The 17,036-nt window shown below is 37.0% G+C and overlaps 1 protein-coding gene across 1 annotated transcript; it reads left to right on the top strand.

Moving 5' to 3' along the window:
* The first annotated feature begins 2,407 nt into the window (after positions 1-2,407).
* Positions 2,408-5,257, top strand: LOC6740449. Its single transcript, XM_016177237.3, has one exon. It carries the CDS (start codon positions 2,549-2,551, stop codon positions 4,910-4,912), a length of 2,364 nt encoding a protein of 787 aa, XP_016022727.2. The 5' UTR covers positions 2,408-2,548; the 3' UTR covers positions 4,913-5,257.
* The last annotated feature ends 11,779 nt before the right edge of the window (positions 5,258-17,036 follow it).

Consider the following 17,036-nt stretch of genomic DNA (forward strand, 5'->3'; position numbering starts at 1 on the left):
TATATATGTTTTTAGTTTTGCTTATTCCATTTGTCTCTATATACATTTATATTGGGAATTATTTCTTTCTTTCTTTTTCTATTTTGTCAATGTTAGTCAAAAAAAATAATTTTCTTTTACATTATTGCCTGCCTGAATCTAGCTATGGCTTCACGGGCCATATTGGGTTAACAGGGCATAGTAGTTTATGCTCCATTTTACAATGTGTCTTACAATTTTTCTTATATATATTTATATTTATTGTTAATTAGTTAATATTTTAGTGCTGCTGATGTTCATCTCCTGGTGTCAGCTGGGCGTCGCCGGGGGTGGCACGCTGACACTCCCTCGCTGCTGTCTATTTCTTGGCTGCTGATGATGTTGATGGCTGCTCACAAGTCCCCAGGCAGTGAGGACTCCAGACTCCTTCGCAGTCCGGGCGGCAGGACTTTTTAGCCTTCGTTAGTGCTGGTGCTAGTGCTGGACATGCCTTTGGTTTTGGAGCTTCATTAATTATTGTTATATTTTTAGTATTTTCTGAGTGAGTTTTCTCGAGTTTTTGGGTCTTCAATTCTTGCTGATATTGCAGCAAGTGGTCTAGCTCTGCATGTAGCCTTAGAGCTTTCGACCAAACCGGTGGCGTTTGCTGACCGTATATTAGCCACCTTACGTGGGCTATACGTTTGTTCAGTTTGCTTTTTAGACCGCCACGGTGCTTTCCCATACCTCAATACAACTCTACTCACTCAGATTTTTCCTCAGATTGGCAATTGTAAGGTCTATGTAATGATTTCTCGGTATTCTTTCTCAGCCTTCCGTCCAGTTTTTCTCCAATATGTGTTTATTGTTTCGTTAATTTGTCCATCGACTGTCACGGTCGCCATGTAATGAGTAGGGTCGCCATGTAATGGGTAGACATTGATAGCACACGTTTTTAGTTTTCCTTGCAGCCGTCAGGCTGACTTAGGTTTTTATTTAATTTTATCTAATTCTTGTTTGGCAGAAATGGTTCTGCCAGTTCAACCTCTCTACAGTGTCTGTGTTGTGAGTCTTGAATATATTTCGTCTTAGGCTACGCCGCGTAGCTGCGCTGCCGGATACGCCAGCGGCGGAGCGGCTTTCTTATGTATATCTTATATATCTAGACTTATCGAGAGAGCGAGCTATGTACCTATGTATTATGCATTTGGTCGGCGTGGGAATGCTGACCATGCACTTATACTTTGTAGCCTTCAAGTGTACGATCATGTTACATCCGCCTTGGGCCTTATTGGTTGCATAAACATAAACAAAAACATAGAAACAAAGTGCTGCTATATGTTAGTATGCTATTATACTTAAATGTTCTTAATATTACATAGGCGCATACTACACCAATGGCACCGGAGGCGTGACCGCCGGATTACGGCTTTCGTTTTCGGATTCTAGCGTACTAAGCCTCCTATTCATCTTTTTCATATCATCCTTCAAGGGATTCTTTCATTTCCTCCATTGGTAACTAGCGTAGGAGTATCGGAAGTAGACTGAATCGGACAGGCAGACGGTTAACCAAGAGTTTGTTCACTTAATACTTGAAACGTATCAGCGGAATTTAATTTTTTTTTAGGAAAGCGCTAACTAAATATAAGGTATTTGCGGTATTTATTTTTAATCTTCGAAGAGCGTAAACTGGATGTAAATGTGGTTTCACTCAACCTTGACAATTGATGTATGCGTGTTGAGGTGTGTACTCATCTTAAAATCTGAGAAAAGATAAAGATTTTTTAGAAAATTCGAATAATAATTGTGGACAATATTTTTTTTATATTAGTTTATGTTTAATGCTCGTTTATGTTTCATTTGTGACGAGTGAATTTAGTGAACAGTTGAACTGGGCGCGGTGGTCCGTATTCTTCCTTTTTGGCCTTGGCCTACTAATGGTACGTTTGCCACACAATCCTCTGGGCTGCTTTCTCGTGTGCCTCCACACCACTCAGCCTATCCAGCAGATTACCACACACTTTAATCAAAGGTTACTTGGTTAATATTTCATTTATTCATTATTTTATTTCTTCTTTTCCTTTTACTTCGGCGCTATGCACATTGCACTCGCGAATAGACTACAGCGAGTGTAGGCAAATCGCCGCAGTGGGTCCTACCACAGGCCTTTATTATTATTTTTTTATGAAGACGCTTAACCGAGAATTGTCGCAATCACATCCTGTCAAAGTGCTGTGTCTGCATTTGCAACATAGTAGCAGTTTCGAATCAGCTCATAAGGGCAATGACTGTTTTGGCGGCTTGGCGGGTGGTACCGAATCGTGTATACTCTGTACTGCTATATCGGTAACTCCTTTTTTTGGTATTTTTGTGGTATCAAATATAGCATAAATCACACTGGTTGTAAAATGAAAGGAATATAGTAATCGAAGTCACCGTGTAAGGTGACTTCACCCATCCAGTGAACTTGCACATCAAGCAGCCCGAGACTTTGCAATCGTATTCTGAAACTTCAGTTTCAGATGAGCCCATAACGTTCATAACATTCATAACGTTAACGTACATATGTTGTGTTGAATCGGCTCCGAAAATGGTAAGTCGAATCGCCCATAACGACTTCATTATAGTCTCCCGTCAATTGCTGATCAATCGAGCCGACACGGATAAGGACAAACGGAGTGCCAAGATGCTCATTATCAACAGCACTGGAAAGCAGCACATCGTCACCTTCAAGCTGCCCATCCGTGCTTTTACAGTGCAAAAGCTGTTTCTCAAGATGAACCTTCATATGGAGGATAACATCACGATTGATTGCATGGAGAATGCCGGTGGTATTATCCATTTGGTGGTCTCTGTGGGATTCGCCATCGGTGATACCATTGCCGATACGATTGCCAAGGCGGAGGAGTTCTACAAGAAGGTGCATCAGTCCAGGGCGTCCGCTGATGCCGCTCCTCGCAACGCGGTGCCCGTTGAAGAGCCACCATCTCTTCCGGTTGTCAAGCCATCGGTGGTCCCTATGGGCTTCGCCATCGGTGATACCATTGCCGATACGATTGCCCATGCGGAGGAGTTCAACAAGAAGGTGCATCAGTCAAAGGCGTCCGCTGGTGCCGCTCTTCCCAACGCGGTGCCCGTTGAAGTGCCACCATCTCGTGCGGTTGTCAAGCCATCGGAGACTTCGGTGGCCAACAATGGTTGCCAGCCAGCTGCAATCGAAGGCAAGAAGCACAAGAAAAGACATTGCGCTCCGGGAGACACCAATGCTGACAAAGCGATATCGTCGGTGGATCAAGACGCCAATACTTCCAAGACCAAGAAACAGAAGAAGTGTCATTCTGCAGAGGACAGCAATGGTTATCAAGTTGCTGGTGCTCAAGACAACCCAGGTTCATCTGGCAATAAACAGGAATATCAAACCCCTACGGGTAACACCTCAAATTCTCCAAAGAAGAGTAGTACTGCCCAAGTGATATCGTCGGTGGATCAAGACGAGAATACTCCCAAGACCAAGAAACAGAAGAAGTGTGAATCTTCAGAGGACAGCAATGGTTATCAACTTGCTGGTGCTCAAGACAACCCAGGTTCATCTGGCAATAAACAGGGAAATCAAACCCCTACGGGTAACACCTCAAATTCTCCAATGAAGAGCAATGGTCTCCAGGGCGTGCAACCAGCTGGAGATGCTCTCGCAAACTCCCAGTCAATCCAGTCGAAGGACCAAGTCGCACATGCCACTATTAGCAAGAAATCGGAAGAGACAGCTGGTGGATCTCAATCGCGGGTGCAACCGAATGTTGCATCCATACCGGCGCCAGCCGAGAAAGCAACTAGTGACACTATACCCACACCTGCAAAACGCGCAGAGAAGAGTCGCCTGCGCCGGAACAGCAACTGGATAATAAGCAGGGACTTTGACGATGAAGTCATTGTGCTGTTGAGCAGCGAGGATGAGGAGACCACCGCCGCCGACAATGGCCAAACAGAGGGAAGACTCTCCGTCGACGAGAATCCAACGCTTTTCACATATCCGCCCACCGGAACCGGTGGCCTGAGCATCACCATTAAGGACTATATGCGTCTCAAGGAAGGCTCATTTCTGAACGACATAATCATTGATTTTTATCTGCGCTGGCTAAAGAATAACATCATACCAGAGGGTCAGCGCGATAGGACGCACATCTTTAGCACATTTTTCCACATGAGATTGACCACAGAGACGAGTCCCAACAACACGAAGGAGCCGGTGGCCAAGAGGCGTCACGAAAGGGTAAAGAAGTGGACACGAACCGTGAATATATTCGAGAAGGATTTCATCATAATACCATTCAACGAGAAGTCCCATTGGATACTGGCCATCATATGTTTTCCAAACCTGAAGACCTCCGTGGTTAACCATGATGTACAGACACCCGGCGAAGACATTCCAATCAAACAGCCATTGATTCTCATCGTCGATTCGTTGGAGAGCAACTCACGCTATCGACATATTTCCATATTGCATGATTACCTCAACTTCGAGTACAAGGCAAAGTATCCGAAAGAGCGGGCGCGCATCTTCAACTGGGATAATATGCCCGGTCATATTGTGGAGGTGCCGCAGCAGGAGAATCTCACCGATTGCGGCCTCTATCTGCTGCAGTATGCGGAGCAATTCTTCACAAAACCCATCGTTAACTATAAGCTGCCCATTAGGGAGCTGATCGATTGGTTTGACCTGCTCACAGTAACCAAGAAGCGCGAGGATATCGCCAATCTCATCCAGAAGCTGATGAATGAAGGCAATCAGCAGGGCATAACTTTGCCCGTCATAAAGTTTCCCACACTGAATGGCATAATGGTGATGGATGTGGATGACGAGAAGGAATGTGACACGGAGAAAGAGAATCAAACTATAAACCAATATAGTTTTGAAACCAGAACACCGCCGAAAAGAAGGCATACACTCAAGTAAACCACTTGCGAAGTGGCTGCTTCGGAAAATTATATTTTCACACAGAAGAACTGAAGACGGCGACAACGCAATGCACACACGTTTGGAACACTAGGAGGAGCAAGTGACACGGAGGTGGGCTCACCAGAATTATACGTTTTTTCCCCAAAAGCAAGAAAACTTTCATACACACACACAGAGAAAGAGAGACACAGATCAGGATCACAGGATGAGCAGGATAAGCAGCATGAGCAGGATAAGCAGGAGCTGGATGCCAGGAGGTGGAGAATGGCCACACATCAAGAAAAATTCTAAATTTAGAGTCACCAAATTAATAGAAAATATTTTTTTTGTAAATAGCAAAATAAACGGTCCATAGGACCAATAAAAATAAGTCACGCAATAAGCATAGCTTTATAAATTGCCAAAAATGAATTCTACTATACTATATGGTACTTAAGCGCGGTTATCAGCTATTTGGAAAACTGTAGGGTATTACAAAATACATTAAGCATTAAAGCATTATACTCGACTCTTAGCCCACACACATACACAGACACACGCACACGCACACACATGGATCTCTTTGCATTGGTGTTGGTGTTCGGCGATAAGAAAATCGAGCCCTTAAGTCGCGCTTGCGATTCTATAGACGCTCAGTTGCTTTGGAGCGATTCTTTGATGCAGACGAACGCCGGAGTTTGCGGATTGTAATAAGAGAGCAAGCACAGAGAGAGAGAGAGACAGTTAATGGGACAGAAAGATCGCGTGCGGAAGGAGGCCGAGCGTCGGAGTGTTAACAGAAGGATCTCGAAATTGTGAACGCGCGGTCAAACGAGAAGAAAAGGAGCAGTGCAAGCATCGGGCGGCAAGAAGCCCGAAGGACTCAGAAGGACGAATCACCACAAGCAAGATCCTGGGAGTGGAGGAGAAGATCTGACGTGTCGTAAGGATCATTGGAGTCAGTGGCCAGCAAAGGTGGTCCCAGGACGAGCGTTGCCTCGCCCCAGGACGATACACCCTACCCCATAACATCCTAAGTCCGTTCCGGCCGGCAGAAGGACCTTCAGAAGGAAAGGCAAGAACCCGACGTGTCCATAAGGGTCAGTGGAGTCAGTGGTCGGTATAGGTGGTCCCAGGACGAGCGTTGCCTCGCCCCAGGACGATACACCCTACCCCATAACATCCTAAACCCAGACCGACCGGCGGGTGGTCTTCCAGAGGAGACGACTGCGACGTAGCGGGTTCGAGAAGGACAGTGGAGTCAGTGGTCGGTTCAGGTGGTCCCAGGACGAGCGTTGCCTCGCCCCAGGACGTTACACCGTGCCCCATAATATCCTAGTCCCGGCCGGGCCGACTCGTCGTCCACGTCAAGGAGCCAGCAGTACCACGGAGGCAAGGCGTTGCAAGAGAAGCGCCGAAGAAGATCTCCGAAAAATCAAAAGTCAATCTCAGTTTTTGGCGTCCAGAATGGAACTGATTGTGTTTTTATTTTGCAGACTTAAGCTAAGATAAATGTTTACAAAAGAATTATAGTGTTCGTTGGCAACATGTATATATCGAACTGCTGGTGCGGCGGTTCTTGTTTCTTAACCGAGAATTGTCGCAATCACATCCTGTCAAAGTGCTGTGTCTGCATTTGCAACATAGTAGCAGGCTTGGCGGGTGGTACCGAATCGTGTATACTCTGTACTGCGATATCGGTAACTCCTCCCCCCCTGGAATGAAGTGACGGCCACATCGAAGGAATGGCCGAAACGTAATTTAACGGAATTTCCACAGGGGTGATAATGGTGCTTCTTCTTTCAACATCAGGGTCAATATTGTGCATATGGTCAGGAATACGAATAATACATAAATTGTGAAGAGGTGACTTGTAGCCGATGTCTTCATGGTGATGATGTCTTGGCTTGATAAGGCTTGTAGATGGAGTTTGTGCAGGTTTATGGCTTCGAAAGTGTTTTTTATATTCATCTGCTCGAATGATTTTACGGAGATTTTTGTTTCTTGGTCGAATTCCATCACTGTATCGTCATATGTTAAACCGTTAACCTTGACCGTGCAATTGTTGAATGTTAGTATTGCTGATCCATTGATTGTAAAGGGTTCCTGGCATGAGGACGTGATATTGGTTTTAATTGTGTTGAAAATGAAGATGTGACGTTGTTCAATTTCCTTGATCATCTCTTGCTGACCAACGTCCTTGACATCGCATGTTGCTTTTTGGTTTCGGAGTATGCCATCCAGGCAGTGGATGTTGATTAGCTTGGTCTGTGTCCGCGCACCTTCGCATATATATGTTCGATGAATTTTAGGGCATTTGTCCTCTACATACAAAATTTGCTCATCCTTATCATGTAATATATAGTTGGGTACAATTAGAAATTTAGTTTTGTTTAATGGTAAAGGGACAATGTGTGTTAGTGTATACATTTGTGTCTTAAATATGGGTATTTTAACATGAAATATTATGTATGAATCGTTAATATAGGTTTCTAGAGCCAACAATCTGTATAAGTGTTCATCGGATTCTATTTTGACATTTTGTTTTATTATGAATTTGTTGATAGATTTTATCTCGTTTTCTGACAATATAAATTTGGGTATAAGATTTAACTTAGTTAATAAGATGCTTTCGGCTATGTTACTTATGTGGTTGTTTAAGACATCTATATTGAAATTAATTCTAGTGATATATTGGAGTAGGTGTATTTCTTTATGCTCATCATTCAGAGTCTTGTAAATGTTGTTATTGTAATTCTTAATAAAATTGTTAATTGTTAGTTGCTCTTGATTAATGTGTTTTGTTATATTCTCAAACCTTAGAATAGCTTCTTTGTTAAATAGTGTTTGTTTGTTGATTTTTTCTGTTATTTGATTTTCATTTTCTTTAACAACGTTAAACTTTTCGTCAATAGTTTGGGCGTCTTTAGCGTCCATATTTCCAGTTACTACTTTTATTATGCTACCAAGACCGTTTACAATACCTCTTTTTTGTCTTTCTTTGGGTAATAAGGTGTTTATTTTGGTTTTTAGCTGATCTATTTTGGCTCTTAAGCCGTTTATAATTTTATCTGAAACTCTTACTTCTTCTAGCTTATTAAGTGATGTTTCAAAGTTCATAATATTTTCTAAAAGGTCCTGTGTATTAATTTTGTGGAGTAAATGTTTGTGTGACTGTATGACTCTTGCGTCTCCCAGGTCTATTTTTGCGATTTTGTCATACTCCTCCAGTGTTTGAATTTTGATAACTTATGCTGTTACGCAGCAAAATCTTTAAAATATGACCAATATTACTATTTTGTTCTTCTCTTAATCTTCATTGCTTTTTGCAATTCTGTCTTTCATTTTATTTTCCATATTTTCTTTTATGTCAGGGTTTTTAGTATTGCGGAATTCGTTAAGTTTTTGAAGATAATCGTGTTCGTTATTCGGATTGATCCCCTGTGTTAATAAGTGGGGTCTTCCGTGAAATATCTCAAAGGGGGTGTACTTTGTCGTTGAGTGAATTGAGTTGTTATATGTCGTTAGGGTTTCGAAAAAATGTCTTCGTGGTCACAAGAGAGTTTTTCTGTTTTTCTTTTATTTAGTATTATCCTGTGTATTTCTGTTAGGGAAGAATGGAGTCTTTCTACCGGGGAATTACTCGAAGATTGTTGGCACGACGTGAAGTGCAATAGGATGTTATATTCCTCGATCGATTCCTTCGATCTTTTGCGGTTGCCTGTCGTATTTAAGTGTTTGACAGACATCGCAATCATTAATAATATGGGTTACTATGGTAATATGGGTAATATGGGTTTTTAATAATGGGAAATATATGGATCTTCTTAAGTGGGCTACTGTTTCGTCTATTCCTCTGTGATTGTTGCCAAATGATATTTTCGTATTTCTGTTTCCTGTTCGTTTGGGTCGGTTATATCTTTCAATAGGGTAGTGCATCTTATAACTTTGTATAGTTCGGTAGGTAAAAACTATTCTTTTAAGGCTTCAATAATTTTAAAAATTTCGTCTGGTGCGAAGATGGCACAGGTTTTTTGAGGTTTCAAAATTTGTTTTAAGATATCCGCCATGTTTTGTTTGTCTCTGATATAGTTCTTCTCATTTATTCTTGAAAGGAATGGTAGTCAGTTTCTCCGTTTTTGTTGTGATTTTGAAAACAATTTGTAAGTTAAATTCATTTAATGGTTTACTAGAGATGGTGATTAAATCAGAAGTGGTACTATTTGGGGGAGGAAGTACTGAATTAGTATTAATTTCGCCTGTTATACGACTAAGGGCGTCTGCCACTACGTTTTGAGACCCCTTTTTGTAAACCACCTCGCAGTCATATTCTAATATTTGGAGTTTCCATCGAACCAGTTTTGAGTTAGGTTCTTTGAAACTCATGAGTCAAGTAAGTGGCCTATGGTCTGTAACTTTTGTGAATTTCTGTCCGTACAAATAGGGACGAAAATGTTTTGTGGCCCAAATTATGGCTAACATTTCTTTCTCTACGGAGAAATAATTTGTTTCTGTATCGGATAGCGTTCTGCTAGCGAAAGATACAGGATTGTCCTGATTAAGGGTGCCTTGGGACAGGACTGCCCCGATGGCGAAATTACTGGCGTCTGTGGTAAGTATAAAGGGTGTTTTGAAATCCGGATATTGGAGGATTGCAAGTTTCAAATGTCTTACTAAATTCCTCATCTATTTTGACTGTGTCTTTGCCTTTTAATTGTTGTGTCAGCGGTTTAGTGATTGCTGCGAAATCTTTTATGAACTTTCTGTAATAACCAGGAGTCCTAGAAAAGACTTAATTTGCTTTTTAGTTTTTGGCATTGGGAGAGCTTTGATAGCGATTAGCTTTTTAGGATTTGGTTTTATGCCAGAGCTGGTAGCTACGTGACCCAGGTATTCAATTTCCTTCCTGAAAAACTCGGATTTTTCTGGTTGGAGTTTAAGATTTGCTCTACTTAATCTGTCGAATACTAACTTTAGGTCATTAACATGTTCTTGGAGTGATGACGAAAAAACTATAATGTCGTCGAGATATATTAGACAACAGTTACCGTTAAAGTCAGCTAGAATTTTTTTTATATATCGCTGGAGCATTAGTAAAGCCGAAGGGCATTCTTACGAATTCAAAATGCCCTTCTATTGTCGAAAAAGCTGTTTTACTGATATCTTTGGGGTTCATTTCCACCTGGTGGTATCCGCTTGCCAAATCTAGAGCTGTGAAGTATTTGGCTCTCCCAATTCTGTCTAGGAAATCGTTGATATTTGGCATTGGATATTTATCCTTTACGGGTTTTTCATTTAATTCCCTGTAGTCTATCACTAATCTCCATTTTTTGTTACCTGAAGCGTCGGGCTTCTTGACACAAGGAAAATAGGTGCGCCCCAAGGGGAGTGACTATGTCTAATAATGTCTTGTTCCAAGAGGTTGGTGATTTGTCTTTGTATCTCTTGTCTTTCTACAGGGCTATATCGAAAGGGTTTTGAATGTAATGGAATTTCGTCTGTAGTCTGTATTTCATGTTTAACAAGACTAGTGAACGTTAAGTTGTCTCCCTCTTGGTAGAAGAGTTTCGGGAATTTCTTACAGAGGTTTTCTAATGCTGTAAACTCTTCAGCATTTATATTATATATAAAGAATGTCTGTTTTGTCTTATGCCATACTGTCACTGCTCTCAGATATAGCATTTATCTCAATAAAGTCGTATCTCTCGACCTGTAGTTTGGAATCGATACACAATTTCTGTTTATCCTGTTATACGTTAACTATTTCCATAAGACTCGAGTTGTTTTTGGCTTGGAAAAGTCCTCCAGATATGAGGAGGTCTTCTGAAATTGTTGTAGTTTCGTACCAAAATTCACCGTTCTCAATGCTAACGGGAGCTTAACTATATTTTTAGAAATTTCGGCTATAACGTGAAGTTCTGAGATTGTGTTGTTTTCTGTGTGCAGTTTAATATTGAAACGTTGAGTTTCTAAAGTTGCTTTTGAAATATTAACTACAGCTTTTAATTCTTGCAAAATATCCATACCTATTAGTCCATCGGAGAATGGGTGGAATTTGAATAAGATTAGTTGATAACGGAGAATTCCTAAATACCGGTACTATTGTTTTTTAATCAACTTTATGCAAATTAAAATTGTTACTCTTTATTTAAAAAAATTAATTTAATTTTTTATTATTTAACTTTTATTCGGCGAAAAACTTTTTCACTTATACTATTACGAGACACTTTGTTGGTAGCTTATCTCTTGCTTCAAGCTGTTGACGATCTCGTCCCGATTCAGACTGATCTTCAAATTCTAAGTCCTAATCCAATCAACCTCGGCCGAACTTACCGAACTTTCGATAAAAGCTTTATGCTGAAATTATTCCACTGCATTGTGAAATTCAAGTATGCTGATCGATGCAGTTTTTGATTTTTTGAGATTGAGAATTGAAATTTGTTTATAAACGGTGGAAGGGAGCTATGTTCATGGGTTGGATAACTCTCCCCCTTCTAAAATGACGCGTCCCGCTTCATTATTTATTTCGTTCAAACGCTCATTTAATTCTGTTAAAAATTATACATCATTATTTGGATTTTCTGGTTCTGGCCGTTTTTGTTTGGTTACAAATATACAATATTTGAATTTTATTATTAATATAGTAATGAAATACAAAATGATTAAAATTAATAATATAAATGAAATTGAAATTTTCCAATTGTAAATTTCAATAAATTTAAAATGTTAATGTTGTCAAGAGAAAGTTCTGAATTGTTGGATTTTATCTATTCTGATATTTCCAGGTTTTTAAAGTGGTTGGTTTGTAGTTATGTACTCCAGTATTTTGTTTTCTGAACTGGTGTATGAAATATTATTTATTGTAGTTGTGCCGTTAAATGTTATTAAATGTGACCCGTTTAAATGAGAATCGTTCACAATATTATTTCCATTTATTAGAATGGCACCTTCTTGAATGATATCTATATTCTTATTTTTTTCTAGAATTGTATTGCAAATTGATATATCTCCATTTAGTAAGCGGGTAAAACCAGTCTTATCTTTACTTATAGTACAATAGTTGTTAAAAAGTTCGTTCTTAAAATTAGATATTTCATAAAAGGTATTTTCGCATTTTGCGGCCTGATTACTAATTAGTAATTTTCCATCATTATGTGAAATGGATCTGGCATAGTAAATTTCGTATCTGTTTATTATACCCCCGTGGTATTTTATATAAATAATTAAGAGTTTTTTATGCAATACAATTTTGAATATGGAGATGTCCATTAAGTCTGCAATAAGTACAGGCTGTTGCTCGTGATCTAATATTTCTTTAATGTCTTCATTATTTAAAATTTTTGTGTTGAATAAATCAATTTTGGCCAGTGTGATAGTATCAATAATGTTTTGTAAATCAAATGTTAATAAACGTAAACGATGTTTTCTTAACGGCAATTCTTGATCAATAAAAATGTTTTTAAAATGATCGGAAAGTGATTTTATCTCTTTAAACAATTTGGAATTAATAATAAATTGTTGGTTATTGTTTTCAATTAAATCATTTATTTTATTCTGTATTTTAATGAAATCATCGTGTTTCGGAGTTCCAGCTAACGATTTCCAAACAGTGCCTAACTCATTTATTCCCCTTTGTGATCTAGTTGATATCAGTTGTGACAAAATTAATTCTATTATCTGTATTTCGTAAGTAATTTCCCATTGTGTCCGTATATTTTTATCTTTTCTTACATATCCTGATTCTAGATTGATTATTTCTTTATAAGAACTCAAGTTAGTTACGTGGAATAAGTCGTCATATGATTCATAGGTAAGGACATCCTTTTTGTCTTTGAACAGGAAGAATTCGTGATTTGAGTAATCAATTATTTCTGAAGTGGTTATCATTACGAATGTTATTAGAAGTAATAAGAAATGCATTTTCTGTAATTTAATAAAAAAAATATGGTATTTGTTAAAACTTTATGTTGTCTTTGTGAATAGTTCTGTTTCTATTATTGATTATAACTTTGTTAGGTAAGTTTTCCTTAACAACCTGTTTTTTGTATCTAGTTTTTAGCTTATTTCTTTCTCCGTGTTTTTTCTCATAAACAACTTGACCTACATAATATTCTTTTTCTTTACGACCTTCATTGTGTGTTACTAACATTTTTTCTTGTGTGTTCTGTAGAATTCTTGAAATGTTTTCGTGATCAATTTTATTATAAAGAATATCAAAAGGTTTTTGGTTTGTTGTAAAATGAATGCTTTGATTGAATTCTTTTGCGGCTCTAATAATTATTTCAGAATAGTCAGTGAGATTAAATTCTTCCTTTATACGACGAGCTTATTCTGTTAATGTTGAATGTGCCCTTTCTACTTGTCCGTTCGAGGTACTGTGTCTGGGGTCTGCGAAATGTAGAGTTAAACCACATCTTTGTGCAAAGGATTTAAATTGAACAGAGGTGGAGCTCGGTTCACTATCAGTCATAATTACTTTGGCGTTGGGAAACTGTTTGAGTAATTCCATTACTTTATTCTCGATGTTTAGTTTATTTTGAATTTCTTTTACAACCAGGAATTTTGAATATGCCTCAATACAGGTTAAGAAAATAAGACTTTGCACGTAATAAATGTCGATGTGTAAATTCTCTCCTTCTTTAGTTGGAATAAGAGCTTCCCCAATAGGGATTTTAATCGGATGCCGGTTGTATTTATTTTCGTTGCAAATTGTACAATTTTTTATGTATTCCTTTAATTTGATAAATAAATTTGGCCAATAAAATAATCTATTGATTTGTTTATAATTTTCGTCTAGACCTCTGTGAGCACGACTATGTGTTTCTTCTATTATGATAGCCTTATCTTCATTATTTTCCACGTCTTGTAGAAATATTTTAGTATAAAGAAATTTGTTGGTAAAGTTATTTTTTAATGGTAATTGAATATTATAAAGATCTTCTAAAGTGCAATGAATTCCTACCGTTATGTTTGGTTTTATATACTCCCTTAATATTTCTATTAAGTTTTCTGGCGTATCAAATTCAATTATATGTCGTGTCTTATCAAAAACATTCAATGACTCATGTATTGTATACCTCCCCTTTGTTAATATCAGTTGTATTTGAAACTGATTTAACGGTTTTCGGGTCTCTTGTATTACATTTTCAAAACTACTTTCGGCAGAATGTTGTGTATTTTGATCTGAGTTTGATTGTTCTAAATCGCTGTTAGTAATGTTATTTATTTTTATTCGAGATAATGCGTCAGCTACGACATTAGTTGTTCTGGTGTTATATATTATTTTCGGAGTGAAACTTTCTATAAAGGAGTACCATCTTTTCATTTCTACGTTCGGGTTTTTATCTGAGATTGTGAAAGATAAAGATGGTGTAATTGGTATAGAAATGCAAACAGTTGGTGGTCTGTAAGCCCGGAACAACTAATGTCGTAGCTGACGCATTATCTCGAATAAAAATAAATAATATCACTAACAGCGACTTAGAACAATCAAACTCAGATCAAAATACACAACATTCTGCCGAAAGTAGTTTTGAAAATGTAATACAAGAGACCCGAAAACCGTTAAATCAGTTTCAAATACAACTGATATTAACAAAGGGGAGGTATACAATACATGAGTCATTGAATGTTTTTGATAAGACACGACATATAATTGAATTTGATACGCCAGAAAACTTAATAGAAATATTAAGGGAGTATATAAAACCAAACATAACGGTAGGAATTCATTGCACTTTAGAAGATCTTTATAATATTCAATTACCATTAAAAAATAACTTTACCAACAAATTTCTTTATACTAAAATATTTCTACAAGACGTGGAAAATAATGAAGATAAGGCTATCATAATAGAAGAAACACATAGTCGTGCTCACAGAGGTCTAGACGAAAATTATAAACAAATCAATAGATTATTTTATTGGCCAAATTTATTTATCAAATTAAAGGAATACATAAAAAATTGTACAATTTGCAACGAAAATAAATACAACCGGCATCCGATTAAAATCCCTATTGGGGAAGCTCTTATTCCAACTAAAGAAGGAGAGAATTTACACATCGACATTTATTACGTGCAAAGTCTTATTTTCTTAACCTGTATTGAGGCATATTCAAAATTCCTGGTTGTAAAAGAAATTCAAAATAAACTAAACATCGAGAATAAAGTAATGGAATTACTCAAACAGTTTCCCAACGCCAAAGTAATTATGACTGATAGTGAACCGAGCTTCACCTCTGTTCAATTTAAATCCTTTGCACAAAGATGTGGTTTAACTCTACATTTCGCAGACCCCAGACACAGTACCTCGAACGGACAAGTAGAAAGGGCACATTCAACATTAACAGAATAAGCTCGTCGTATAAAGGAAGAATTTAATCTCACTGACTATTCTGAAATAATTATTAGAGCCGCAAAAGAATTCAATCAAAGCATTCATTTTACAACAAACCAAAAACCTTTTGATATTCTTTATAATAAAATTGATCACGAAAACATTTCAAGAATTCTACAGAACACACAAGAAAAAATGTTAGTAACACACAATGAAGGTCGTAAAGAAAAAGAATATTATGTAGGTCAAGTTGTTTATGAGAAAAAACACGGAGAAAGAAATAAGCTAAAAACTAGATACAAAAAACAGGTTGTTAAGGAAAACTTACCTAACAAAGTTATAATCAATAATAGAAACAGAACTATTCACAAAGACAACATAAAGTTTTAACAAATACCATATTTTTTTTATTAAATTACAGAAAATGCATTTCTTATTACTTCTAATAACATTCGTAATGATAACCACTTCAGAAATAATTGATTACTCAAATCACGAATTCTTCCTGTTCAAAGACAAAAAGGATGTCCTTACCTATGAATCATATGACGACTTATTCCACGTAACTAACTTGAGTTCTTATAAAGAAATAATCAATCTAGAATCAGGATATGTAAGAAAAGATAAAAATATACGGACACAATGGGAAATTACTTACGAAATACAGATAATAGAATTAATTTTGTCACAACTGATATCAACTAGATCACAAAGGGGAATAAATGAGTTAGGCACTGTTTGGAAATCGTTAGCTGGAACTCCGAAACACGATGATTTCATTAAAATACAGAATAAAATAAATGATTTAATTGAAAACAATAACCAACAATTTATTATTAATTCCAAATTGTTTAAAGAGATAAAATCACTTTCCGATCATTTTAAAAACATTTTTATTGATCAAGAATTGCCGTTAAGAAAACATCGTTTACGTTTATTAACATTTGATTTACAAAACATTATTGATACTATCACACTGGCCAAAATTGATTTATTCAACACAAAAATTTTAAATAATGAAGACATTAAAGAAATATTAGATCACGAGCAACAGCCTGTACTTATTGCAGACTTAATGGACATCTCCATATTCAAAATTGTATTGCATAAAAAACTCTTAATTATTTATATAAAATACCACGGGGGTATAACAAACAGATACGAAATTTACTATGCCAGATCCATTTCACATAATGATGGAAAATTACTAATTAGTAATCAGGCCGCAAAATGCGAAAATACCTTTTATGAAATATCTAATTTTAAGAACGAACTTTTTAACAACTATTGTACTATAAGTAAAGATAAGACTGGTTTTACCCGCTTACTAAATGGAGATATATCAATTTGCAATACAATTCTAGAAAAAAATATGAATATAGATATCATTCAAGAAGGTGCCATTCTAATAAATGGAAATAATATTGTGAACGATTCTCATTTAAACGGGTCACATTTAATAACATTTAACGGCACAACTACAATAAATAATATTTCATACACCAGTTCAGAAAACAAAATACTGGAGTACATAACTACAAACCAACCACTTTAAAAACCTGGAAATATCAGAATAGATAAAATCCAACAATTCAGAACTTTCTCTTGACAACATTAACATTTTAAATTTATTGAAATTTACAATTGGAAAATTTCAATTTCATTTATATTATTAATTTTAATCATTTTGTATTTCATTACTATATTAATAATAAAATTCAAATATTGTATATTTGTAACCAAACAAAAACGGCCAGAACCAGAAAATCCAAATAATGATGTATAATTTTTAACAGAATTAAAT

The sequence above is a fragment of the Drosophila simulans genome, unplaced genomic scaffold (assembly GCF_016746395.2).
Source record: "Drosophila simulans strain w501 unplaced genomic scaffold, Prin_Dsim_3.1 Segkk5_quiver_pilon, whole genome shotgun sequence".
In the NCBI taxonomy this organism is placed as follows: Eukaryota; Metazoa; Arthropoda; class Insecta; order Diptera; family Drosophilidae; genus Drosophila; species Drosophila simulans.